This window comes from Gopherus flavomarginatus, chromosome 25, assembly GCF_025201925.1.
Source record: "Gopherus flavomarginatus isolate rGopFla2 chromosome 25, rGopFla2.mat.asm, whole genome shotgun sequence".
NCBI lineage: Eukaryota > Metazoa > Chordata > Testudines > Testudinidae > Gopherus > Gopherus flavomarginatus.
The window spans coordinates 1,070,793-1,095,679 of record NC_066641.1 but is presented as its reverse complement, the minus strand read 5'-3'; the positions used below and the strand labels follow the sequence as shown (position 1 = coordinate 1,095,679).

Here is a 24,887-nt window from a genome sequence, read left to right as displayed (position 1 = left end):
AGGCAATTGAGCAGCTCAGTGATTGCCGCTGTTGCCTGCGGCATTTCGGCAGAGGGTCCTTCTTGGACGGCACGATGGGAGCGGAACCAGAAGCTCCTGCGCGCCCCCTGGGGAGCGCACAATATGCTGCCTCCCGAAGTCTGCCTAGGGTGCCAGAAACTCTGGTGCTGCTCATGGCCACGGGAGCACTCTCGTGGCAGCGCTTTGGAGTTTCGAGTGTAACCAAGCCCTAATATAACACAACACAGCCCAGCCAAACAGAGCAGGCGTGGTGCCCCCATAACCCGCCAGGGCTGGCGCGGTGCCCCCATAACCTGCTAGCACAGTGCCCCCATAACCCACCAGGCCTGGTGCAGTGCCCCCATAACCCACCAGGGCTGGTGCGGTGCCCCCATAACCCGCCAGGGCTGGTGCAGTGCCCCCATAACCTGCTGGCACGGTGCCCCCATTACCTGCCAGGGCTGGTGCGGTGCCCCCATAACCCACCAGAGCTGGTGCAGTGCCCCCATAACCTGCTGGCATGGTGCCCCCATTACCTGCCAGGGCTGGCACGGTGCCCCCATAACCCACCAGGGCTGGTGCAGTGCCCCCATAACCCACCAGAGCTGGCATGGTGCCCCCATAACCCGCTGGTGTGGTGCCCCCATAACCCACCAGGGCTGGCATGGTGCCCCCATAACCTGCTGGTGCAGGTGCCCCATTAACCTCCCATGTGCTCCCCACCCTGCCAGTTGCCTGATTTTAATGAGGGGACCCCACACCCCCAGGGGGGGGCCATACCCCTCCCCCCATTTTGAACATGGGCGTAGTAGCTTTGGGCAGGTGGCAGAGGCTGCGCTTCGCTGTAGGGGAGCTGATAAAGTGGGCAGGGCCTGGGTCTCTGTGCTTCGTGGCTTCCAGCCCTGGGCTGCTCAGTGCCTCTCACGGCTTCCCTTTGCGGAGTGGGATTCACCAGTGCAGCGCAGCGCCCACTGCCTGCTTCTATCTCTTGTCTCTGGGTCTGTCTATGTCTGTGTGTCGTGTCTAGCTATGTCTCTGGGTCTGTCTGTCTGTCTGTCTGTGTCGTGGCTAGCTATGTCTCTGGGTCTGTCTGTGTATGTCGTGGCTAGCTATGTCTCTGGGTCTGTCTGTGTATGTCATGGCTAGCTATGTCTCTGGGTCTGTCTGTGTAGGTCGTGGCTAGCTATGTCTCTGGGTCTGTCTGTCTGTGTCGTGGCTAGCTATGTCTCTGGGTCTGTCTGTCTGTGTATGTCGTGGCTAGCTATGTCTCTGGGTCTGTCTGTGTATGTCGTGGCTAGCTATGTCTCTGGGTCTGTCTATCTGTGTGTGTGTCATGGCTAGCTATGTCTCTGGGTCTGTCTGTCTGTGTCGTGGCTAGCTATGTCTCTGGGTCTGTCTGTCTGTGTCATGGCTAGCTATGTCTCTGGGTCTGTCTGTGTGTGTGTCGTGGCTAGCTATGTCTCTGGGTCTGTCTGTGTATGTCATGGCTAGCTATGTCTCTGGGTCTGTCTGTGTGTGTGTGTCGTGGCTAGCTATGTCTCTGGGTCTGTCTGTGTATGTTGTGGCTAGCTATGTCTCTGGGTCTGTCTGTGTATGTTGTGGCTAGCTATGTCTCTGGGTCTGTCTGTCTGTGTGTGTTGTGGCTAGCTATGTCTCTGGGTCTGTCTGTGTGTGTGTGTCGTGGCTAGCTATGTCTCTGGGTCTGTCTGTCTGTGTGTGTGTTGTGGCTAGCTATGTCTCTGGGTCTGTCTGTGTATATCGTGGCTAGCTATGTCTCTGGGTCTGTCTGTGTGTCATGGCTAGCTATGTCTCTGGGTCTGTCTGTCTGTGTCGTGGCTAGCTATGTCTCTGGGTCTGTCTGTCTGTGTATGTCGTGGCTAGCTATGTCTCTGGGTCTGTCTGTGTGTGTGTCATGGCTAGCTAGGTCTCTGGGTCTGTCTGTCTGTGTATGTCGTGGCTAGCTATGTCTCTGGGTCTGTCTGTCTGTGTGTCGTGGCTAGCTATGTCTCTGGGTCTGTCTGTGTGTGTGTCGTGGCTAGCTATGTCTCTGGGTCTGTCTGTGTGTGTGTCGGGGCTAGCTATGTCTCTGGGTCTGTCTATGTCTGTGTGTCGTGGCTAGTTATGTCTCTGGGTCTGTCTGTCTGTCTGTCTGTGTCGTGGCTAGCTATGTCTCTGGGTCTGTCTGTGTATGTCGTGGCTAGCTATGTCTCTGGGTCTGTCTCTCTGTGTCGTGGCTAGCTATGTCTCTGGGTCTGTCTGTGTATGTCATGGCTAGCTATGTCTCTGGGTCTGTCTGTGTGTGTGTCATGGCTAGCTATGTCTCTGGGTCTGTCTGTGTATGTCATGGCTAGCTATGTCTCGGGGTCTGTCTGTCTGTGTCGTGGCTAGCTATGTCTCAGGGTCTGTCTGTGTATGTCATGGCTAGCTATGTCTCTGGGTCTGTCTGTCTGTGTCGTGGCTAGCTATGTCTCAGGGTCTGTCTGTGAATGTCATGGCTAGCTATGTCTCTGGGTCTGTCTGTCTGTGTCGTGGCTAGCTATGTCTCAGGGTCTGTCTGTGTATGTCATGGCTAGCTATGTCTCTGGGTCTGTCTGTGTGTGTGTCGTGGCTAGCTATGTCTCTGGGTCTGTCTGTGTATGTCATGGCTAGCTATGTCTCAGGGTCTGTCTGTGTATGTCGTGGCTAGCTATGTCTCTGGGTCTCTCTGTGTGTGTGTCGTGGCTAGCTATGTCTCTGGGTCTGTCTGTGTGTCATGGCTAGCTATGTCTCTAGGTCTGTCTGTCTGTGTGTCGTGGCTAGCTACGTCTCTGGGTCTGTCTGTCTGGGTGTCGTGGCTAGCTATGTCTCTGGGTCTGTCTGTCTGTCTGTGTCATGGCTAGCTACGTCTCTGGGTCTGTCTGTCTGTGTGTCGTGGCTAGCTATGTCTCTGGGTCTGTCTGTCTGTCTGTGTCGTGGCTAGCTATGTCTCTGGGTCTGTCTGTGTGTGTGTTGTGGCTAGCTATGTCTCTGGGTCTGTCTGTGTATGTCGTGACTAGCTGTGTCTCTGGGTCTGTCTGTGTATGTCGTGGCTAGCTGTGTCTCTGGGTCTGTTTGTGTATGTCGTGGCTAGCTGTGTCTCTGGGTCTGTCTGTGTATGTCGTGGCTAGCTATATCTCTAGGTCTGTCTGTGTGTGTGTCGTGGCTAGCTATGTCTCTGGGTCTGTCTGTGTGTGTGTGTCGTGGCTAGCTATGTCTCTGGGTCTGTCTGTGTATGTCGTGGCTAGCTATGTCTCTGGGTCTGTCTGTCTGTGTCGTGGCTAGCTATGTCTCTGGGTCTGTCTGTGTGTGTGTCATGGCTAGCTATGTCTCTGGGTCTGTCTGTCTGTGTATGTCGTGGCTAGCTATGTCTCTGGGTCTGTCTGTCTGTGTGTCGTGGCTAGCTATGTCTCTGGGTCTGTCTGTCTGTGTCATGGCTAGCTATGTCTCTGGGTCTGTCTGTGTATGTCGTGGCTAGCTATGTCTCTGGGTCTGTCTGTGTCGTGGCTAGCTATATCTCTAGGTCTGTCTGTGGGTGTGTCGTGGCTAGCTATGTCTCTGGGTCTGTCTGTGTGTGTATGTTGTGGCTAGCTATGTCTCTGGGTCTGTCTGTCTGTGTCGTGGCTAGCTATGTCTCTGGGTCTGTCGGTCTGTGTGTCATGGCTAGCTATGTCTCTGGGTCTGTCTGTCTGTGTATGTCGTGGCTAGCTATGTCTCTGGGTCTGTCTGTCTGTGTATGTCGTGGCTAGCTATGTCTCTGGGTCTGTCTGTGTGTGTGTGTCGTGGCTAGCTATGTCTCTGGGTCTGTCTGTCTGTGTCATGGCTAGCTATGTCTCTGGGTCTGTCTGTGTATGTCGTGGCTAGCTACGTCTCTGGGTCTGTCTGTGTCGTGGCTAGCTATATCTCTAGGTCTGTCTGTGTGTGTGTCGTGGCTAGCTATGTCTCTGGGTCTGTCTGTGTGTGTGTGTCGTGGCTAGCTATGTCTCTGGGTTTGTCTGTCTGTGTATGTCGTGGCTAGCTATGTCTCTGGGTCTGTCTGTCTGTGTATGTCGTGGCTAGCTATGTCTCTGGGTCTGTCTGTCTGTGTGTCGTGGCTAGCTATGTCTCTGGGTCTGTCTGTCTGTCTGTGTCATGGCTAGCTATGTCTTTGGGTCTGTGTGTGTGTGTGTTGTGGCTAGCTACGTCTCTGGGTCTGTCTGTGTGTTGTGGCTAGCCATGTCTCTGGGTCTGTCTGTCTGTATGTCGTGGCTAGCTATGTCTCTGGGTCTGTCTGTGTGTGTATGTCGTGGCTAGCTATGTCTCTGGGTCTGTCTGTGTGTGTATGTCGTGGCTAGCTATGTCTCTGGGTCTGTCTGTGTGTATGTCATGGCTAGCTATGTCTCTGGGTCTGTCTGTGTATGTCGTGGCTAGCTATGTCTCTGGGTCTGTCTGTGTGTGTGTCGTGGCTAGCTATGTCTCTGGGTCTGTCTGTCTGTATGTCGTGGCTAGCTATGTCTCTGGGTCTGTCTGTCTTTGTATGTCGTGGCTAGCTATGTCTCTGGGTCTGTCTATGTGTCTCTCTCGGCATCTGTCAGGTTTTGTCTCCACAGACTCAGTGATTTCAATAAGCATTTTCTTGCATTATATTACAGAACCCTGCTGCCCCTCCTCCTCCACGCTCTCCAAGCTCCCAGACAAGCCAGCGGGTGAGCTTGTCCCAACGTGCTTTATCTTGGGCCCCAGGGAATGCTGCCCTGGGCTGATAAGAAGCTCCATGTTACCCAGAAGGCCAGTCTGTGCCTCTCAGGAGATGCAGCATGGGAGAGGGATGGGTGGAGGGTGGGGCAGCGTTATGCCACCATTGCTCCTTCAGGACACTTGGTCTGGTTGGGGTACCCTATGTTGCCATGGAACAGCCTCCCATGGGCTGCTCCACTGCCGCAGACTAGCAGGGGCCCCGTGCATGCCTGCTCCCTCTGTTAACACACCTCCTCCTGTCCCTGGTGGCCTTACGCTGGGGACTGCCTGGAGGAGGTGGTGCAGGGCTATTGTGCCAGCCCCGCGCCTGGGGAACCCGCTCGTACCAGGCAGGGGATCTTCCTTGGAAACCCCTTAAATCAGCTTTGCAGCAACTTCCTAGCAGCTGAGGCTCTGCAGACTGCCCGCAGCAGCCACAGGACAGGGTCCACAGTTTACTGAGCTTCAGCCTGGGGTGGATTTAGAAACAGGAGCAGCCTCCCGTATCAGCTTAAGAAACCCCTCCCATGGTCTGATTTCTCATGGGATTTTATTAATCAGAGCCCCACTGTTCCATGCACAGGGCACTTCAACCAAACTACAAAGCAGCAGGGGACTGGCAGAAACGCATTGCCTTAGCTACCCTCTGGTAACAGTTCAGTGTCAATATACTAATAGCTCTGCATGGCTCATGCAAATATTTGACCGCCTCAGTGCACCGAGCAGCAGCATGGATGCCCTGAGAACGTGGAGCGTCAGCCCTCACCAGGGCAGGCCGTGCCACCTGCGTCAGATGGCAGACTGCTCCTGCAGGAAGCTTTCCGCGCCCCCCGCGATGCTTCTCTCCGGCTCGGTGGCCAGAGCAGCTTCGCGCAGCACCGTCATGTGCTCCTCCGCAGCAGACAGCGATTGGTCGATCCAGTCCATGCCACCGCTTAGGTGGCAGGCGTTCCTGGTCACCAGGACGAGGTGGCTGACTGACAGCAGCAGGGCTGTTGTCCTGCAAGGCAACCAGGATGCTGTTACAATGCTTGAGGACACCAGGCCTTTGTACCACGGTGCCTGGGCAGGAGGTCTGGCCTCTGCAGCCTCCCCGCTGATACTGCTCAGGGATGGGGCGGGACATGCCAAAAAGGGGCTTTAACAACTAGTAGCTTTATTAATCTCTCAGCAGGAGGCAGTGTGGCCCAGTGGGCAGCTTAGTGGACTGGGACACGAGACCTAGGTGCTAGGCCTGACTCTGCCACTGGCCTGTGGGGTTACCTTGGCCAAGTCATTGCCCCGCTCCGTACCTCAGTTTCCCCCTTTATACAGTAGGGATAATTGTACAAATTTCCATTGTACTACACTCTGAGAGTGACCCAGGAGCTATGTGGTGGTATTATTATATAGGGGTATTAGTAATTCTACAGCGGAGGCCCAGTCATGGCCCAGGCGCCAGCCACCGCATAAACTCAGCAGTCCTGTGCTGGGACAGAGAGGCCCATGGGAGCCAACTGGCAAAGTGTTCACTGTGGTGTAATAGCAGCTCCTGGCAGGCCTGGAAAACTCACTGCCTCAGCATCCTGCTTGCCTGGTACTTCTCCATTAGTGATGTCCCGGGAGACCCTAGGCCAGAGTGGGCGTTAATCTCGGTGTACAATGGCTGCACAGCTGCAGTGTCAGCAATGAGGTATGGGCCCGGACCCTCTGCTTTAACATCTGTCACCAACCAAAGCGGAAGGCAGGTGTTTTCCAGACAGGAGGGCAGAGGCATATCTCAGTCTAATTCAGCATTGTGAGCTCGCACAGTGGAAGCCCCAGTCACAGCTGAAGTGGACAGAGGAATGGGACATTAGCAAGGAAGACCACTCCAGGGAACAAGCAACAGGGGGGTTGACTGTATCTGAGGAAAAACAGTGACCTTTGGGGATACAAGCTGAAGGCAAAGAGACGCTCCAGGCAGGAACTGGACAGGCCTATTCCAGTCATGAAAACAGAATGCCGGCCTGCCCCAGTGGGAAATGCCACAATGGACATTTGGGTGCGAGAAATGGCCTTAGCCAGAGCATAGCCTGGTAAGTTTAGGCTTTAGACGTTGCATTTGGATTTGGTTTTCGAGGGAGCCTTTGGTTTCCAGTACCTTTGCTCACTTGCGCTTTAAGCTCTCATCTTTGCTAATAAGCATGTTGTTGGTTCCACTATAACGATGTCCCAGTGCTGCGTGTTCTACGGGGCGCTGATCCTGACTTGCATCATTCATGCTTTTGTGCCCTGTTCCTGGAAGGCAGCAAAGCTGCTATTCTGTGAGAGCTCAGGGGACAAGGGCTGGATACTACAGGGGACACTTCCAAGGGCTCAGAGGACAGGGTGCACCTCTCGTTAACTGGCAAGGCAAAGTATGGGCTGGCACAGCCCTGGGGAGATGGTTTGGGGGCCAACAGACTGGAGGTGTCAGGGAGCTGACACCCAGTTAAGCTCAAGTAATTTTTCCTCTTGCTGAAGGCAGAGGAGTAACAAAGTGACCCACAGTCCTGGGTACCCCGAGAATCCTCACATTTATGTTTCAGTGTTAAGGCTGTTTTGTGTTTTCACGTAACACAGGGACTATTTGGCCAGCCCTGTGCAAACTGAGCCCCATTCTCAGTCAGCCCCTGGGCACATCTGTCACAATTATTGTTCTTTAACCACTTTGTTCTGGAGGCAGCAGAACCTAGGGTACCCTCCCCAAGTGTGCAGTGCAGAATCTATGTGTACAGATGGAATTAGTGGGGAGAGATTTTCAATAAACTCTAAGAAGATAAATATCTGCAGCATCTCACCTTCTCCCACCTCTTTTGCTAATAAACGGCCCATCTGTGTCCTGCCCACTTTCATACAATTAAACTCGCTGCAGACGAGCGACAAATGCACCTTGGAGGACACTAGTTGCAGTTAAGCAAGGCCATCAATGCTGTTCATTTCTCTTTGCCATTAAACTCTCCCTCCCAGTGGTTACAATGGGCTAGGAGCTGCCCCATGGGCTCGAAGCTGCTCCTGCCCTTAGCAAAGATGGCCGCTATCTCACTAGTGATGTGGCATGCCTCTAGTAAAGATGGCTGCCGCTGCTGCCTCTGTACCCAGCATGCTAGGCCCAGCTCCTGACAGTAGCCCAAAGGACAGCAGTAGTCTCTTGGCTGCAGATGGCTGTGCAGAGATGTACCTATCTGCCAGTGTAACCCACACCCAGGATGAGTGTGGGTTACACCAGGACACTGCTTCCATCCTGGTGGTGCCTGTATGGCCACGACCCTCTGCACCCATCAAGTGTCTGGATCGTTCCCCTTCTCTACAGCCCAAGCTGATCACCTAGGCCGTCATTAAATCTCCACCTGCGCCCACGCAAGGGGCTATGGAGGTGAAAGAGAGCCTGTATCACACTGTGCGCACTACCTGCATCACAGTGGGCCAGAGAGCGCAGCCAATACAGGTCTCACATGTGGGAGAGGAGTGGGCAGGTGCTAGGACTCCATCCCCAACCCAGGCTCAGCTGTGCTGGAAGAGCCAGCACCTGCCCTAGGGGAGGGACTGGCCCAGGAAACATCTCCCTGGAGCAAGGGGGAGGTAAGGGCCAAGCTGCGACTCTCGGAGTGAGGCACTGTCCCTGACCGTGGGCTCGTGGTAACAATGCCAGAGCCCTGCATGCAGGTGTGGCAGACCTTACTGATCTCCCGGGAAACGAGCACCTTCCCACAGCCCACACACAAATTCACTCCCAGCTGCTCCTCACTCTTTGGGGAAGCCCTGGGAAAGGCACCGAGGCCAGGATCGGGCCCTCAGGATGGCTGCAAACAGCACGTTCCCACAGCATTAGCTTCTCCTGGAGCGCTGGGAAGGAATGTGTGTGCCAGAGCAAGGCGCAAACTCCACCAGGCAGCAACGTAGGAAAATATATAATACTAGGGAGCTTGTCCACAACAGGATGTGGGCACCCTAACTGCCACGGTAGATACCTGAGACCCAGAATCAGGCCTAACTGGGATTCGTGAGCCCCCCGCTCAGCAGCTGTCAAACACTGTAAGCCCCTAAACCCTTTGGGCACCACATTTTTGCAGTCAAGGCTGTCTCGTTGCCCACGTTTCTGCCTGCGTGCATACGCGCTGCAGCCCCACGCTTGGCGTCCACACGTCCCAGTGCGACGTGTGAACTGGGGGAAGGCAGGTGACCCTCCGCCTAACTTCTTGTGGGACCCAAGCCGGCAGGCGTGCTCGGAGCTTGCTTCTTGCTCAGGGCCCTAAAGAACTTCTGTAAAATGGCAGGGGCAGGGGAGCTGGCAGGAAGACCCCCCTCATCACTTCTAGCCAAGGGATTAGGCTGCTCCCCTGGGATATGGGGGAGACCCCAGTTCAAGTCCTGCTCTGCCTGCTGAGAAGGGATTTGAACAGGAATCAACCACCCCCCTGGGCAGTACCCTCATCACTGGGCTACAGGGCATTCTCGTGCGGATGTGCCCCTTGATGCTGTTCCCCTGTGGCTAAAGAATGACACCCTAAGAGCCAGTGTCCCAGAGCTTACCGTGCATCCAGAAGCTTGGGATCCAGAGGCGGGTACATCGACCTCACAACATCATCCACCCTAGGGGGAAGAGAGAGAGCGACCATTGCTTGTTTCTCACTGTATTTTGCAAGTGCCCTGGTAGTGGTTTGGTTTTTCCCCTTAGCGAGCACATTTCAGAGCCCGGCACCTCTCCCGTTGGCAGCGTAGGAAGGCACCTAGGGCCAGCGTTGCAGGTTCTTAGACTCATATGCCAATCCCCAGCCACGCCAGACACTTATTGAGGTGTGTAACTGGAGCAGAGCTCTTCTGAGAATCTGACCCCAATTGTGGGTGCTGAGCCCTGGGAAATTGGTTCTTGAGCCCTGTCACAGATGTCACTGGTTTCCAGCTTTCTGGCTGAAACGCAAAGTGTTGGGTTTGATCCTTAAAGTGACAAGCCCTCTGCTGGGCAGGAAGAGCCACACAGTGTTGCCCGGTCTCATTGATAATTGGTGTTTTTTCTTAAAGCTCCAGCTCCTGGATTCCTGTGATCAGGTGAGACTCTCAGCTTACATTAAAAAAAAACACACACACACACAAGGAAGGCTCTAGCCCCTGTGGCTGTGGAGTAGGGCTTGGGAATGGGACCCCAATGGCTCAGAGACCAAACAGCAAATAAAAAGCCATTTATTATTGTTAAGATCTCATGAGATTTGGGACTCACATGAGGTTTGGATGTTTGGAGTCCACACTACTGAGAATCTGAATTCGTCATTCAGGGGTTATTGAAGATGCCTGATGTTTCCAGGAGCTGCCTGGCCTTTGGAACTGCAGATCAAGTTGCAGCTGTGCGCCCTCAGGCGAAATGGACTGCCAATCCCCTGCACTCACCTGGGGCTGATCCGCTTTGCAACCACAATAATGTCACTCAGGCTTGCGGGAGATTTCATTCTGGCCCCAGAGCCCATTGTCATTGCAACGAGCTTCTCTGTCAAAGTATGACAAATCTGTTGAGAGAGAGAAGTGACCAGCTTGGCTCATTGGAGGCCAGCGAGAGAGAGAAGGACTTGGGAGCTAGTGGTTAGGGTGCTCCCCTGGGAGACACAGCTCTCAGGCCAATGACTATTTATGGATTTCATACACAGAACAACTTCAACAGGAGAGCTGGTGGGACTCCCACCCCCTTGGGGGAGGGGAGATTTGTGTTGGAGTCCCTGCTCCCAACTAGGCAGAGTGGAGACTGCAGCCTGGGTTTCCTACATCTCAGGGGAGCTAACCAGCAGGTACTGGGCATAAGGGCACAGTGACTATGCTGGGCTGAGCTGGCCCCAGGAGACAGCTCTCAGCTGAGAATCCCAAGCAGAGAGATGGGTGCCCAAATCCCTTAGGGGGCAGGTCTTAGGCCCCATCTCTCCCCTCAGCATTTCCTACTATCTAGTGTAGGTGGCTCCCTGCTCATCTTTCTGGCTTCTGAGAAGCCCATTCTTAGGTGCCCTGCTCCGCCCATGCATCGTACAGGGAGCCTGGGGGCCCGGCCTGGGGCTGTGGATTCCCTAAGAGCTGCCACGTGGGAGTGTAAATTTCCTGTGTGGGTCCAGCCTGAAGCCTCTGGGAGAATCCTCCAGACCCTTTACTTATTTCCTAGCGCTGATTCCCTGCACAGCAGCATGAGTTAATACACAGGGGAGGCAGTTTGTGTGGGGGACTTACCTTGAGAATAGCGATGCAGTGAGAGACCAGGCCCCTGTGAAGAAAGCGAATGCCTTTGGTTAGGAAAGCTCTGTCTTGTTACCAGCTCTTCTGTCCGCCAGCCTGTGGCAGAAACTTCATCAGCTAAGCATTTCCCACGGGCTCCACAGAGTAGAACTCATCACGGACCTCACTGGTATCATTACAATGTTACTTCATAACCAAGCCCTTCGCGATCCAGCTGGAAGCAGAGTGCGCTTGTCTAACAGGGTGGGAAGGCCTGGTCCTCACCTAAAACTGAGGTCAATCTGCCTCCATGGCTGAGCAATGTGAAAAATTCACCCCCTGAGAGACGCAGTTAAACCGTGCTAAGGCCAGTATGGACACGGCTAAGTCGTCGGTGGAATTCTTCTACCTCCCTGGCCAGTGCCTCTCGAGGGGGTGGAAACCCCACCTCTGTCACTGTAGCAAGTGTCTATGCTACAGTGCAGCTGGTCATGTAACTGCCTGCTGAGGGAGGAGGTGGGTTCTCCCCCACGTGAGTCTTTCACCCAAGGCTGGAGCTCTCTTTCCAGCAGAGGTGTTCTGAGCATGGGGCTGAGGGCCTTCGGGTGCTGCTCTGCTCAGCACTGGAGCGTCAGCCGGAGGTGCCCTGCCATCCAGTGGAATCCACAGCCCCATACAATGTACAGGGAGGGCTCAGCACCTAAGACTGGGATTCTCAGTGGCCAGCCAGCAGAGCAGGGAGTGGATGCAGAGGACAGGGGCAGGGCTTAGGGATCAGATCCACCAGGGTACTTGGGCACCCATGATCCCTATAGTTCTGGGCTGTAGGTGTCTGGCTGACAGGCCAGAGGGAGACACCTCCTTTCCCTCGAGATTCACAGCGCGGACCCTGGCTGCCCTGGAGTGGGTGCCTGAGCCAGGCCAGCCCTTTCTTATGCTAAACCAGAGACAGCAAGAGACCCTGGTGGTCAGTGCATTCCCCTGGAGTGTGCAGACCCGTTTCCAGTCCCCGCGCTGCCTGCCTTGCTTTCAGCCCTGCCACGTTTCAGGGGAGTGCCAGGCTATTGCACATGCTGGGTGAGGTTCTCTCAGTCTCTCCCGTCGGAGCCCTTCCCTTCTGAACACCTAACGAAATGCATCGAGAGGGAGGGAGCACACCCTGGACTCTCTAGCACAGGGCAGGTGAGTGCTGGGGTTCAGATCCCTGTTGCATGGCAGGCAGCACCAGAGCACAAACATGGGTCTCCCAATCCCCCGTGAGTGCCCCACCCTTGGGGCTGTGTATTTCTGCCACATGCATCCTGCTCTCCATTACTTCTTAGCAGTCTGCGTGCGGGTGGGCATGCTCCGAGCACACCTGCCGCAGGGGCACCTCTCGGCTCATCTGAGAGTCATGCTGAGGCTTGGGGTGGGGCACATGTCAGTCGAGGGGACAACGTCAGGACACAGGCAGCTTAATGCATGCCGACGGGCGGGAACACAGGGCTGGTCTACACGTAACAATTAGATCCATGCACTCAAGGGTGGGACAAATCCAGCCTCTAAGCACCGGAGCTATGCCGACCTAACCCCTAGCTCCTGTTGCTCGGGGAGGTGGATGGAAAACCCCCTTCCAGAGCTGCAGGCTGCGTCTGCACAACAGGGTTATGCCAGCAGAGCTATGGCACCAGATTCTGCTGCTACAGGCCCCATCACGGAAACGTCGCCTGAGACTCCTGTGGGGATCAAGGTGCCTCCAGGGAGAAGTAGCAGCTGAGCGTTAGCGGTGCCCAGATGTTGGATGTAGATGCTTAAAGAGACAGATCAGAGCTTAAGTCCCCTGGTGAGTCTAGCACCTGACACAGGAACCCCTGAGTGGGATAGCCTGGTGGCCCCTTCTGGCCTTAACCTCAGATTCTCTGTGCTAGACAGGACGCTGGACTAGAGGAGGGTCCTTTCTGGCCTTCAAGTCTGAATCTTTACTAACTTGTTAACCCTCCACCTCTAGCATCTGTGTTTTGAAGCAGAATCACGCACACGCCAAGGAAAGTTCCTCACACCAAACCCCACCAGCCACCCTGACAAGCAATGGCTCGGAGCACTTGGAACCGAGCCAGAGGGCTGCAGCAGGGCTAGAGATTCCACACCTGGCTTCCATTTTTGCACTGGCCACAAACACTGTGGCCAGGGATTTGTACCACAAGTGTTTGGAGTTGCAAATTAGGGCTCTAAACACACCTGGGTTTGCACAACTGTCAGATGACACATGCGGCACCGGCTGCACTCCTGACTCAGATAGGCAGGCACCGGAGCTCTGCCTTTAGGCAATGGGGCCCTGAATGATTGTGCTTTGTATTAGAGCAGCGCCTGGGGACTGGGCCCCACCCCAAGGAGTTTACACACTAATCAGCCAAAGGGGGATGGGGTCACCAGGAGAGCTAGGGCTAGAACCTGGGTCTCCTGATGCCTAGGTCAAGGCTGCTCCACAAGACCATCCCGCTGCCGACAGCAAGTGATTTTGCTCTAGATAAAAGCACGCTCTCAAGGGAGGCTCTGGAACGTAACCAGGCAGAGCATGGAGCCCATTTTAAAGATCACCCAAGAGGCAGCTTTGAAACTCTTACGAAGCATCTTCGATCCAGTCCTCATTCTCCAGAATAGCCTCAATGTGGGGGTTTGTTATCACAACGTCGTCCAGCTCGAGCTCCGAGGGCTCCGACTGCGTCTCCATTGCCCCAATAAGGTCGACGATCGGTCTGGAACAAACAGGAATGGGTCATTCAGCACTTGGCACAGGGGGGCAGTTGTGATGGCAATAACTAAGGGGCACGTTCTCGGAGCACCCAAGGGCCAGATTTACAAAGGACTTTAGGCACCTAGGGGCAGTGCCCAGGCAGATTGGTGCCCAAGCCCCATGGATTTCAATACAAGTTAGCACCTAACTTGTCTAGGTGCTTTTGAAAATCCTGCCCAGCTCCCAGTTCCAGCTTTGGGTCCCCGACCATCTTTGTAAGTCTGGCCCAAAGAGCCTGGGGGGACAATATCCAAGAGTGCCTATGGCCCAGAGCCTCAAAGACATTTAGGTGCCTAATTCCCATTGTCAACGAGAGCCACGTTTGAAAATGGGACGTAGGCTTCCAAGTCATTTGGACGCTTCGCAGAATTTGAGCTGCTAGAGCCTTCTATTTTCAGCTGCTTCTGGCCAAGATTTTCAAAAGTGACCTGCGATTTTGGGGGCCCAACCCAAGACTCCCCCATGGGTCCTGCGTTTCAGAAGGTGGCACGCAGCACGCTGCCTGGGTGTAAATGATGTCCGAAGGTGCAGGGCTCAGGTGAGCGTGGACCTTCGGGTTCTGCAAGAAATTCTCACTTGGAAATGTTAGCAATGATTACTGACCCATCTGGATTTTCTGTTGTTACCCCGGGGATAACTGCCACCAGGGACACTCAGAACTGACTGAGCATCCCTGAGTCTGCACAGGGTGAGCCGACAGAGTGGGACGGGGTCAGTGGTCAGTTCAGATTCTTGCCTCAACATGTGCTCAGTGCTGGTGACAGCCTGTCGTTCTCACTGTGCGCACAAACTCGTCCACTGGGGAATATTCTCCTTGTCGCATAAAAGTTAGTCTAATCTGTGTAGGTGCCTCATCATCCCAGTACCTGAGCACCTTCCGGTCATGCACAAAGTGATGTGACTGCACATTTGTCTCATGTGGTTTGTTCTCTCTCTCCCCCTCCGCCTGGGGCAGAATTGTGCTGTGTCCCTGCTGGGTGGGGACAGGAAATGCAAAGAAACCATCTATGCTGGTTTAAAAGGAGCGTAAGGGAGATGGGTACTCTGCTCCAACTAATTTTCAATGGGATCTGAGTTTCTAACTCCTTAGGCCTGGCCGACCCCCAGGTTTGTATAATGCTGGTGGTTAGGGGGAGCGCACCGCGGGCCTAAGGCAATGCACCCCACTGGCCTGGATGTGGTTACACTGGGATAAAGGTGCCTTGTAGCTATTCCCCTTCCCACTTCGTAAAGCACTTTGATCTCCATGTAACCACATCCGCAGCCCGGGGTGCCCTGCCTTAGTCCAGCAGTGCAGTCAAAGCCATACAGTTTTCTAATGAGGACAAGGCTTTTCTCTGCCATCATGCTCTCTGCCTTAGTTATCTTGCCATTTCTGTGTCAGTTGTCAGCCACCGTCGGCAGAGGCACTGACTGGCTGCGACTGTTGAGGTGGCAGACAACCTGGCCTGGTAGTGGAAAGTTCTGCAGTGCATCTCCGGTGCATCAAGCACTGCCTGGATTTGTCAGTACCAGCAGCTCTGAAATCTGCACATGCTCCCCCCTTCATTCCGCTTCTCAATCAGTCTTTTTGCTTCCTCCCTATTAATTTGGTGTGAGCGAAGGAGAGGGCTGGACACTTACTTGGTATCATAGTGAGTAAGGAGATCCTTAGGCCGGCAGTAGCGCTGCCTGCAAACCACCACAAGTGCCACGAAGGACGCCAGGAAGATAGTAGCCAGCACGCCGATGGCAACTATCACCACGGTTTCCATTTCTGCCGAGCTGCTCTCCTGGGTGCAGTCAGATGTGCAGTTCCATCTCATGAGGCACCTCCAGAAATGCTTTATCTGGAACAAAGCAGCACAGAGTGAGCACCCAGAGAGCAAGTGTCGGGACCCATCGCTGCTCAGATGATCTAGAAAACTTTAAAGAAGCAAATGTCTCCGTAGAGAGACGGCTGGTCAGGGAAACATTTCACAACCATTTTTGAGACTTTCCCCCCATTGTTTCCAGTTTCAGAATGGAACACTCCAAACTCTTTATGACTTGATAGGATCCATCTATAGCAGGCCAAAAATGAGTGGGGCAGGGGAGAAAGGGATTTGCACCCAAATTTCCCATTTATTTTTCAAGTGTTCAAAATTCCAAACTTCATAGAAATGTCAAAATTGGAAGCATTTTTGGTAGTTCTAATGTGACAGGTCAAACTACACAGTGAGAGGAGAGCAGCTGGCCAGGAACTGATCAGTGGCCTATAGTGTGGGGCTGGGGTTAGGATTCGCCCAGGGGGTTAATTCCAGTTCTATGTCTTATGTTCTCAATTTCATGCTTCAGGGCTTCAGCCTGTCACCTGCTGGGGTCAGGAAGCAACTCTTTCCCCTGATGCAGTCTGGGTTATTTTTTCTTCCTTCCTCTGAGGCATCAGAGATGGATGCTGCTGGAGATGGGTTCTGAGATGGTACAGAGAATCCTCTCTCTCACATGCCTGGCTGGTGTGTCTTGCTCACATGGTCAGGGTCTAACTGATCACCTTTTTCGGGTTCGGGAAGGAATTTCCCCCCAGGTCAGATTGGCAGGACCTGGGGTGGGGGTGGGATTCGCCTTCCTCTGTAGCGTGGAGGATTGTTCATCTACTGAGATCATCTGTTCACACTCCACTAATCAATTCCCTGCCACTGCAGAGGCCTTGGCATGCTGGCACCTCGGTGCCCCCATTCTCTGCCTGTGGTGCACTGCAGGTCACTCTCTGGAGGGCCGTAATGCTTTTGTCTAATCCATATCATTGGACTCAGTGCAGAGGCAACTGGGTGGGATTTGGTGTCCGGTGCTGCACAGGGGCTCAGCCTGGAGGTTCAGATGGCCCCTTCTGGCCTTAAACTCTATGACTAACTGGGTCGAACCTGGTGACCTGTGAGATCTAGTCAGAGCCAGAGCGACTGGTGCCCACCTTCGCCCCAGGACACTGAGCACGGCAGCTAACAGAGTAACACAAGCATGGTTATTACTTATTCTGTGGAGGCACCTGCAGCCCTCACCCGAGTGCAAGCCCCATTGTGCAGGCGCTGTACTAACACCCCTGAGACAGCCCCTGCCCCAAAGAACAGACACTTGAAAGGGCCAGGACTTGCCCGAGGTCACCGACAGAGCTACAAAGAGAAGCCAGGTTCCCTGACTCCCACGCCAGAGCCTACCCTCTAGACCACACTACCTGTCACTGACACACGGCCTGTGCAGGTGAAGCTCAGGTTGTGGGCACCTCCCAGTGACCTGGCTAAACACTGCCTCGTGGGAGCATTGGTTACAAACCACTTAGCTAGGACACTCCGGGTTCAGGTCACTCTTCCCCAGCCAGTCACAGAGATGCCCCGCTCCTAGCATAACCAGCACAATCATAGCAGTGCCAGCAGAGTGCCAGGGCCCAGTTCCCAGAGCCCTGTATGCGCTGAAGCAGCCCTGTGTGCGCACTTGGACACCTCAGGCCTGGTCTCCACTTCCCACGTTTCCCCAGCATGACTGTTATTTTTCTGGCAGCACCCAGGAATTGTGCCAGGCACTGTACACAAGATGGTCTCTGCCTATGGGGCTGAAAATCTCAGTATGAGATACAAAGCAACAGATGGAGACAGACAGACAAGGGAGCACAGGGGAACAATGAGGCAATCCTGGTCAGCAGGCAGGGCAGTGGTTCCAGAGCACTGGCAGCCTAGTGCAGGTCAAGTCTTTTGCAGGCATCATGGCAAAGGAGAGTTTTGAGGAGGGCCTGGCCAATCAGGCGGCTTTGCAGGTGTTCGGGGGGCTCCTCCCAAGTACAAGGGGCAGCAGGGACGAAGGAGGCTGGGCTCCTAGGCTGCTCAGAGGCAAGCGTTGCCATTGTGATAGTGAACGAGAGACACTAGGTACAGTGGGGATTGGGGACTTGAACGAAGGCAAGCGGCTTGTGCTGGATGCAATGAGGGAGGAGATGCGGTCACAGCAATAGATTAGAGAAATGAACTCTGCAGCAGCATTCTGAATGGACGTGAGCGGGGCAGGACGGCACGCGCCAAGGTGAGCCAAGAGGATGTTATGGTGAGCAGGATGCGATAGGATGGGAGCCTGCACCAGAGCTCCAACCCTGGGGATAGGGAAAGCCGGAGCTGAGAAACGTTCTGCAGAAAGAGCAGGTAAGATTTAGACAGACTGATATGAGGAGAGAGAGAGGGCTGATTCAAGGGATGCCCAGTTTCCAGGCCTGAGTGATGGGCAGGATTGTGGTGCTGTCTTCTGTGATGGGGAAAGGAGGTATTGGGGAAGAACTGGGGGGAAGATTAAGAGTCAAGTTTAGCCATGTTGAGCTTGGGCTGATGTCTAGCCATCCACTAGAAGCCATCAGAGAGACAGGAAGAAATTTTAGTTTGGGCAGGGGACAGGTCTGGAGCAGAGAGGCAGATCTGGGAGTCAGTCACCAGCCCCAAGGTAGTTGCTGAATTTGTTTGCAGGGGCGACTGCCCACAGAAAAAGTGTGGGACCAAGGATGGAGCCCTGTGGAAACCCCCAGAAATAAGGAGAGGTGATGAGGAGGATCCACCGAAGGACACATGGAAGGAACAATTAGAGAGGTATGAAGAGAACCACGAGAGGACAGAGCCCTGGCAGCCAAGGGAGGACAAAATTTCATGGTTGATGGTGTCAAAGGCAGCTGATGAGGATGGAGCACAGGGTCTGAGCTTTGCCTTGGAAGAGGTAATTAAAGACGTTGGCATAACAGTTTCAGTGGCGTGCAAGGGCAGCCCCTAGGTTGAAGAGGGTCTTTCATGAGACTGGAGGAGGCACTCCAGACAGTGATTCAATGAGCATACAGATGGAAGGTAGGTGGAGAGCAAATGGGGTCCAGGGTGGGTTCTTTGAAGGTGGGAGAGACTTGAGCACGCTTGTATTGTGATGGAACAAGCCAGAGGGGAGAGAGGCTCAGGAGAAGAGTGGGAGACAAGGCCAGAGGTGGTGATGTTTCTAGACCCCTGGCCGGCTTTCACTCACAAACACCTGTCCGCCAAGGTCATATGACGTTGTTTTCACGGGATCAGTGCCAGCCTAATGAATTGCCAGCCGGCTGTGGACAGCAGTCATGCTGGCGCTGTGAGGAGACGCCTGGCACTGCAGTCCATTCTGTTTGTGGGTGACTTGGCCAGAACTTGTTGCTTTTTAAAATCTCATGATTTTTAAACCAATCTTGTAACTTTTGGGGCCTGACTCATGATTTCTGAACACTTGGGGAGCTGCCTTCATCACCTCAGTCCCTCTCCCTCACCATGTCCTGGCTATCTCCCACCCCCACTCCATTTCCTAAGAACACAAGAATGGACATACTGGATCAGACCAAAGGTCCATCCAGCCCAGTATCTGTCTACCAACAGTGGGCAATGCCAGGTGCCCCAGAAGGAGTAAACCTAACAGGTAATGATCAAGTGATCTCTCTCCTGCCATCCATCTCCACCCTCTGACAAACAGAGGCTAGGGACACCATTACTTACCCTTCCTGGCTAATAGCCATTAATGGACTTAACCTCCATGAATTTATCTGGTTCTCTTTTAAATGCTGTTATAGTCCCAGCCTTCACAGCCTCCTGAGGCAAGGAGTTCCACAGGCTGACTGTGCACTGTGTGAAGAATTTCCTTTTATTTGTTTTAAACCTGTTGCCCATTAATTTCATTTGGTGGCCCCTAGTTCTTATATTTTGGGAAGAAGTAAATAACTTTTCCTTATGCACTTTCTCCACTCATTCATGATTTTATAGACCTCTATCATATCCCCCCTTGTCTCCTCTTTTCCAAGCTGAAGAGTCCTAGCCTCTTTAATCTCTCCTCATATGGGACCCATTCCAAACCCCTAATCATTTTAGGTGCCCTTCTCTGAACCTTTTCTAGTGCCAGTATATCTTTTTTGAGACGAAGAGACCACATCTGTACGCAGTATTCAAGATGTGGGCGTACCATAAGAGCAATAAGATATTCTCTGTCTTATTCGCTATCCCTTTTTTAATGATTCCTAACATCCCGTTTGCTTTTTTTACTGCCGCTGCACAATGCATGGGTGTCTTAAAAGATGTCTGTCTGCTGCTGCCCTCAGTCCAATTTCTGCTGTATGTCGCCATGGCCCTGCCCCAGCTATTTGAGACTCCCAGAGCAGTTGCAAGGGGGCCTCTTTTTAGTTGTTGATTTGTTTTCAGCTTCTTTTCCAAAAATCTTAGTTTAGAATCTGCTAAGCTGCAGAAAATTGCCCCGGGTCTTTGCCTGGGGAAGATCCCAGAGTCGTTAGCCCAGGTAGATCAGGACTGTGTTATTAGTGTATCTTTATTGTCTGTCTGACATCCCTCAGCCTTCGCTCTGCACTGGGCCTGTTTCACAGGGACACAGGAACATGCAGACCCTGGGACAGGCCCATGGAAGTACCTGTATTGGGGCCAGGCCTCAAGCACACAGAGCCCAGTCAGTGTCTGAACCTGGCTTGGGCCCGATAGCACAGATCCCCGACCCCATGAGCACACGCTGTATGGCAATCCCTGAGCACCCTGACTGGCGGGGAGGGGACGTGCACTGTTCTTGAGAGGTATAGACGGATGCCGGGGAGCCGGGAGGGGGAGTGCAGCATGAGGGAGAGCCCTGCTCACTATTCTAACAGAGTTAGAATAAAAACAACACTCACACAGGGGCCCAGACAGCTGAGGGATCCAGGAGTGCCCAGACCCAGTCCAGGCTCAGACCGCACCGAGATCTGGTAACCCAGACCCCATCCAGGCCTGGCCTAGACGGCAAAGGGAGCATGGGATACCCAGGCCTGGCCCAGACAGCCCAGGGACTGTGGGATACCCAGGCCTGGCCTAGACGGCAAAGGGAGCATGGGATACCCAGGCCTGGCCCAGACAGCCCGTGGAACACCCAGGCCCAGCCCCACAGCACCAGGTGCAGAGTGCCGCGGGTTCCCTCCAAACTGCACAGAGAGCAGCCAGTCCCAGCCCTGCTGGCACAGGGACCCACAAAAGGGGCAGGGAGCTCGGCCAGCTGCCAAGCTGAGCTGGGACAATCTGGTTTGCAAGCCCAGAGCCCTTGAGCAGAGCACGTTATTGCTGCTCTCGCAGGGCCGGTGTCTGCCCTCGGGGTCTCTGCCCTGGGGGACCTGGGCAGGCAGGGATGGGGAGAGCAAGGAGGGCCATAGGGTGAGCTCAGAAGGATGGTCCGATCCTATAAACTGGAGTAAAGCTCCGAGCTTTCCTACCTGACTGCCGAGGAGCAGCGCCAGCCAGCCTCCAGCACTTCCGCAGGGCCGGGGAAATGGAGCAAACACTCACAGCTCAGCCTGACCTTTACCCCAGTGATTAATATCCCAGCTGCTGCAAACCCAGCAGGGATGGTGCTGCCTGGCTGGGAGGGCTGGGGCTGCAGCGTCACGCCTCTGCCAACCTGTCACCCTCACTGCAGTGAATGGTGGGGAGTCCAGGCCTGCTGCTGCATCGGCCTCCACACCTGCTCCCTCTGGCCTGTCCCTGGCAGGGCCCACAGCCCCTACTTCCTCCCTTTGGGAGCTCACCACTTGCTTTCTCCTGGCCGCATTGCCCCCCTCCCCATGTGGTTATATTGTCAGTATTTGGTGTTCTTTCAAGCCCCAGCTGCTGGAGTCAGGTGATCACGAGAGACACTTTCCTTGCAAAGAAAGAACTTTTCTAGCTCTCCTGGTTGTGGAGCAAACCTGAACACATGCCCCCACCTCCAGTGCTCCAACACCAGAAGCCAAATCTACCCCTCCCCCCACAAAACCCTTGTTATTTTTTTTTTAAATTCATAATTTTTGGCCCCTTGTGAGTCCAAGTCAGTCAGCTCCTCCTTGCCAGCAGTCCCAGGCAGATCAATGCCCCCTTGCAGAAGCTGGTATCACTAGTAGCTTTCAGGCTGCACAGCTGGTTTTCACACTCACCTGCTGTTTTCACTGATTTGGGTGAGAAATCCAGAAACCCCCAACAAATGAATCCAGAGCCTGTTTAACAAAGCACTCTGCATGGTTCCATGTTCAGGGGCGTGCGCGGGGTGGCAAGTAGGGGCATGCGCCCACCCAATCAGTGGAGGCACAGAACTCCTCCAGGGTCGGGGCAGGGAAAGCGAGCTCCTCCAGCCCTGGGCCGGGGCGGAAGATGACATTCCTCCTGCTGCCGGGGGAGAGCAAGCTCCACCAGCCCTGAGGCCACAGGGCAGGGTGGGAGAACCAGCTCCTCTGACCATGGGGGCACAGAAAGTGCCCCTCCAAAAGCGGCCAAATTTGTATTCCTGTGCACACCCCTGCCCATGTTGGCAGCCAGGGCAGTAGTGGCAACATGAAACCATTCAGGCCATCCTGAAATAAGAAATAGACAATGGAGAAAACTTTCTGCCGAGGCAGATCTCAACACAAGTGCCGATTCTGACCTGAACCCTGGGCTCCTGCTGTGCTCACAAGCACCATGGGAAGATGCCCGATTCCTTGTTTTTTTTAAAGCTAGCTCAGTGTTAAGGGTGAGAGTCAATAGGGCTATTCAGGACGGAAAGTTAAGACAGTGAGTTCACAGTACAAGGCTGCATTGTAATGTCTGCACATTAAGGCGCTTACCTATGCTTGCAGGCAGTGTGGTCCAGTGGCTTTCCGAAATCTGAGTCTAATCTGGGCTCCTCAGGTTAGTCACTTCACCCTTCTTTGCCTCAGTTTCCCCCTCCCATGCTTTGTCTATTTAGCTTGTAATACTGTCCTGTACTGTCTCTTGCTATGTGTTTGTTCTGCACCTAAGCACAGTGGGGCTCTGGGCCCAGCTGAGATTTCTGGGTGTAACATTTGGTGTCCTCCCTGCTTAAATATGTGACAGTCACTTTTGACTGTGTCATTTTCTGATTGAAATTACATTGTGCTATTTGCCATATTCTGCTTCCCAGCACTGGGCCCTCATCTCATTTGCCATACAACAGTGTGGTAAAAGGGAGTCTAGTTAGGGTCCCCTGCCTGGGGCTGGACCTCACCCCACCTCCCAGCTTTGGGGTGAATGCACTCTCCCTCTTACTGGTGCAAGTTTTTTGTGGTCTACCTTCACTTCTGTAATATTCCCATTTAGATGGTGGAACCATGTTTCTTGTCTGGCAGCCCGGATAAATCGCTGCAGACAGTAATTCAGGCACATTTTGCACCATCCTGCGAACACAATGGGGCTACGTAGAATTCCAACAGAATTCTACCTATAGACTGCAGATAAACCCCCGAGATCAGCCATCATTTTCATGTTTTACTGTAGCCGATCTCCAAGCTCTAAATATACTAGACCAGATCCTCAGCTGGTGGAAACTAATTCACGTCCACAAGGCAACTGTGCTGATTTACACTGAGAACCCGGCCCACAAAACATTTCTCTCTCAGTGTATTGAGAAAGGGATGTCTCACATATTAACTCCATACTCTGCCTTCAGCTCATTTTAAGTTTATTTTAGAGAGCACCCTCCTTCCCCCAACAAAAATTGATTGTCACTATCATCAGCAAAAGCCTTCCTATAAAGTTGTGCTAGAAACCCAACAAGAAGGAAGGAACAGCCTAGCCTTTCGGGTGAATTTATAACGTATTGCAAAGGAATTTTGATTTCATGATGGCTTCTCTAACAACTCCCAGGAGGGAAAAGAGCAGTCGACAAAGTGCAACCTCCCCCAGGAATGTTTGAGTTCTTTAATAGGATTAATGCTACAGTTTGAATGTCTTTTCTGCTACCAAACTGCTCACAGAGTGAAAACAAAGCAGTGCTCAGGGTTAGCCATTTACTTGCTGAATAGTTTGTTTTAAAGGATTAAAGCTAAGTTGCATTAAAGTTCCTTAAAATGTGTTCTCATTAGCAAGCCCAGCTCAAACACAGCCCTGGAAAGAAAAATGCAGATCACATACCAAACTGATCCTTCCCCTTTGGAAGCAAGGCTGCCGGCTGCCCTCAGTCCTGGATCACTGTGCAGTTACCTGGAAATATTTTGTGTCAGACAAAAGGGTCCAACTTGCCAGCGTTGGTTAAACAATTTGCTTTCCCCTCAACCAAGATGGACTCTCTCCCAGCTACTTCCATGCGGAGAAGTGCCCACTCCGTTATCCGCACCGTGTGCTCTGGCTTGGGTGCATTCCTGACTGGTGTGCTTATGTGCGCTAGGAGTAAAACTGAACAGACTCAAACCTGACAGGGTAGTGACTCGACTGGGGGCTGAGAGCTCTCTGCTGGTCAGCTGCTCGCACACTGCACAGGCATTCCGGGATCCCTCTTAGGAGACACGGAGAACCACAATACTGGGCAGATGCTTCATGGCTAGCGCAGCAGGAAACTCCAAATCCAAACACTCAAAGTCACCTTCGAATCTCTGTATTGAATGACCTTCCTGTTTGCCCCATACACATCTGTCTGCCTGGCTGGCCCCCATTACCATGGGAGCTGAGAACCCCTCCATGTTTTTCTCATCACACCCCCCGGTGAGGGAGGCAGGGCTGTGATCCCTATTGTACAGTTGGGGAACTGAGACAGAGACCAAGGGCCCGCAGGCAGGCTGTAAGCTATGCATTGCACTCACAGGAACATCAAACATAAAACCGATAGTGACAGTCACTCGATTACTGCAAGAGGCTCAGCGACAACTGAAATTAGGAGGGATACGAACCAGGATCCCTGGAGCTTGGCATCTTCAAGGCTGCAAACCCAGCATTTGACCTCAGCCTCACCCTCTGCATCAGGTGACACAGATCGCGTGAAGGGCTGCAGCAGGGTCCCAGCTAAGAGGGCTAAGGTGCCAAGGAATCCAGGGAACTCTAGACGCAGAGCTCCGAAAAGCAGAGAATGGTCATAATTAATGTAGACCCACAAGCCACTTTGCAGGGAAAGGAGCTTATCCCAGGCCTGGTTTTGGTGCTTGAAAAGATATGAAAGCTGTGAAACTTGGCTAAAATAAGGGCATTTTTATGTCACTTTCCAGATTGCCATTGGTGACTCCCTGGGCCCGAGTCTCTTCTCCCTCATGGCAGCATAAACCAGGAGTAAATATAATGGTGTCAGAGTTCTAGTGACGTAAAACCCCGTAAGCCAGAGAAGAATCTGACCTGCTGCTCCCAAACATCCCAGAACCACTGTGAGCTCGTTTTGGTGTCATCCCATCATCCTGCCTAAAGACTGTTCAGCAGCAAAGACTCCAGGCCTGAGTCTC

The 24,887-nt window shown here is 53.4% G+C and overlaps 2 protein-coding genes across 16 annotated transcripts; one reads left to right on the top strand and one right to left on the bottom strand.

The window, feature by feature from the left end:
- Positions 1 to 796: 796 nt before the first annotated feature.
- On the top strand, positions 797 to 5,180 carry LOC127040646 (uncharacterized). 12 transcript variants are annotated; one of them, XM_050935090.1, is made up of 8 exons: positions 1,014 to 1,427; positions 1,804 to 1,885; positions 1,925 to 2,094; positions 2,773 to 3,020; positions 3,159 to 3,267; positions 3,340 to 3,423; positions 4,034 to 4,125; positions 4,389 to 5,180. In XM_050935090.1, exons 5-8 carry the CDS (start codon positions 3,251 to 3,253, stop codon positions 5,108 to 5,110), a joined length of 915 nt encoding a protein of 304 aa, XP_050791047.1. In that variant the 5' UTR covers positions 1,014 to 1,427; positions 1,804 to 1,885; positions 1,925 to 2,094; positions 2,773 to 3,020; positions 3,159 to 3,250; the 3' UTR covers positions 5,111 to 5,180. The 12 variants fall into 12 exon arrangements, 3 of the variants coding, with proteins under 3 accessions (XP_050791045.1, XP_050791047.1, XP_050791044.1); XM_050935087.1 differs by lacking the exons at positions 1,804 to 1,885; positions 2,773 to 3,020; positions 3,159 to 3,267; positions 4,034 to 4,125 and adding exons at positions 3,724 to 3,776; positions 3,925 to 3,977 and having other exon boundaries at positions 1,925 to 2,004; positions 4,413 to 5,180; XR_007771486.1 differs by lacking the exons at positions 1,804 to 1,885; positions 2,773 to 3,020; positions 4,034 to 4,125; positions 4,389 to 5,180 and adding exons at positions 3,724 to 3,776; positions 3,925 to 4,021 and having other exon boundaries at positions 1,014 to 1,382; positions 1,925 to 2,022; positions 3,159 to 3,423.
- Positions 5,181 to 5,264: 84 nt separating this feature from the next.
- TMEM98 (transmembrane protein 98) lies at positions 5,265 to 23,883 on the bottom strand. Of its 4 annotated transcripts, none has more exons than XM_050935094.1 (7): positions 23,596 to 23,883; positions 15,317 to 15,522; positions 13,524 to 13,655; positions 10,936 to 10,969; positions 10,117 to 10,232; positions 9,265 to 9,324; positions 5,265 to 5,731 (listed from the first exon to the last, which is right to left on the bottom strand). In XM_050935094.1, exons 2-7 carry the CDS (start codon positions 15,496 to 15,498, stop codon positions 5,521 to 5,523), a joined length of 735 nt encoding a protein of 244 aa, XP_050791051.1. In that variant the 5' UTR covers positions 15,499 to 15,522; positions 23,596 to 23,883; the 3' UTR covers positions 5,265 to 5,520. The 4 variants fall into 4 exon arrangements, with proteins under 4 accessions (XP_050791051.1, XP_050791052.1, XP_050791054.1 ...); XM_050935095.1 differs by having other exon boundaries at positions 23,665 to 23,883; XM_050935097.1 differs by lacking the exon at positions 23,596 to 23,883 and adding an exon at positions 21,624 to 21,707.
- Between the last annotated feature and the right edge of the window lie 1,004 nt (positions 23,884 to 24,887).

Excerpts from the sequence above, each read along its gene's own strand:
- LOC127040646 (XM_050935087.1), top strand. Across the intron at positions 3,424-3,723 it reads TGTGTGTCGTGGCTAGCTAT|CTATGTCTCTGGGTCTGTCT; the intron begins GTCTCTGGGTCT and ends TGTCGTGGCTAG. Across the intron at positions 3,777-3,924 it reads GTGGCTAGCTATGTCTCTGG|GTCTGTCTGTGTGTGTGTCG; the intron begins GTCTGTCTGTGT and ends CTATATCTCTAG.
- TMEM98 (XM_050935094.1), bottom strand. The coding sequence starts at position 15,498 with ATGAGATGGAACTGCACATCTGACTGCACCCAGGAGAGCAGCTCGGCA. Across the intron at positions 13,656-15,316 it reads CTTACTCACTATGATACCAA|ACCGATCGTCGACCTTATTG; the intron begins GTAAGTGTCCAG and ends TGTTTGTTCCAG. Across the intron at positions 9,325-10,116 it reads GCAAAGCGGATCAGCCCCAG|GGTGGATGATGTTGTGAGGT; the intron begins GTGAGTGCAGGG and ends TCTTCCCCCTAG.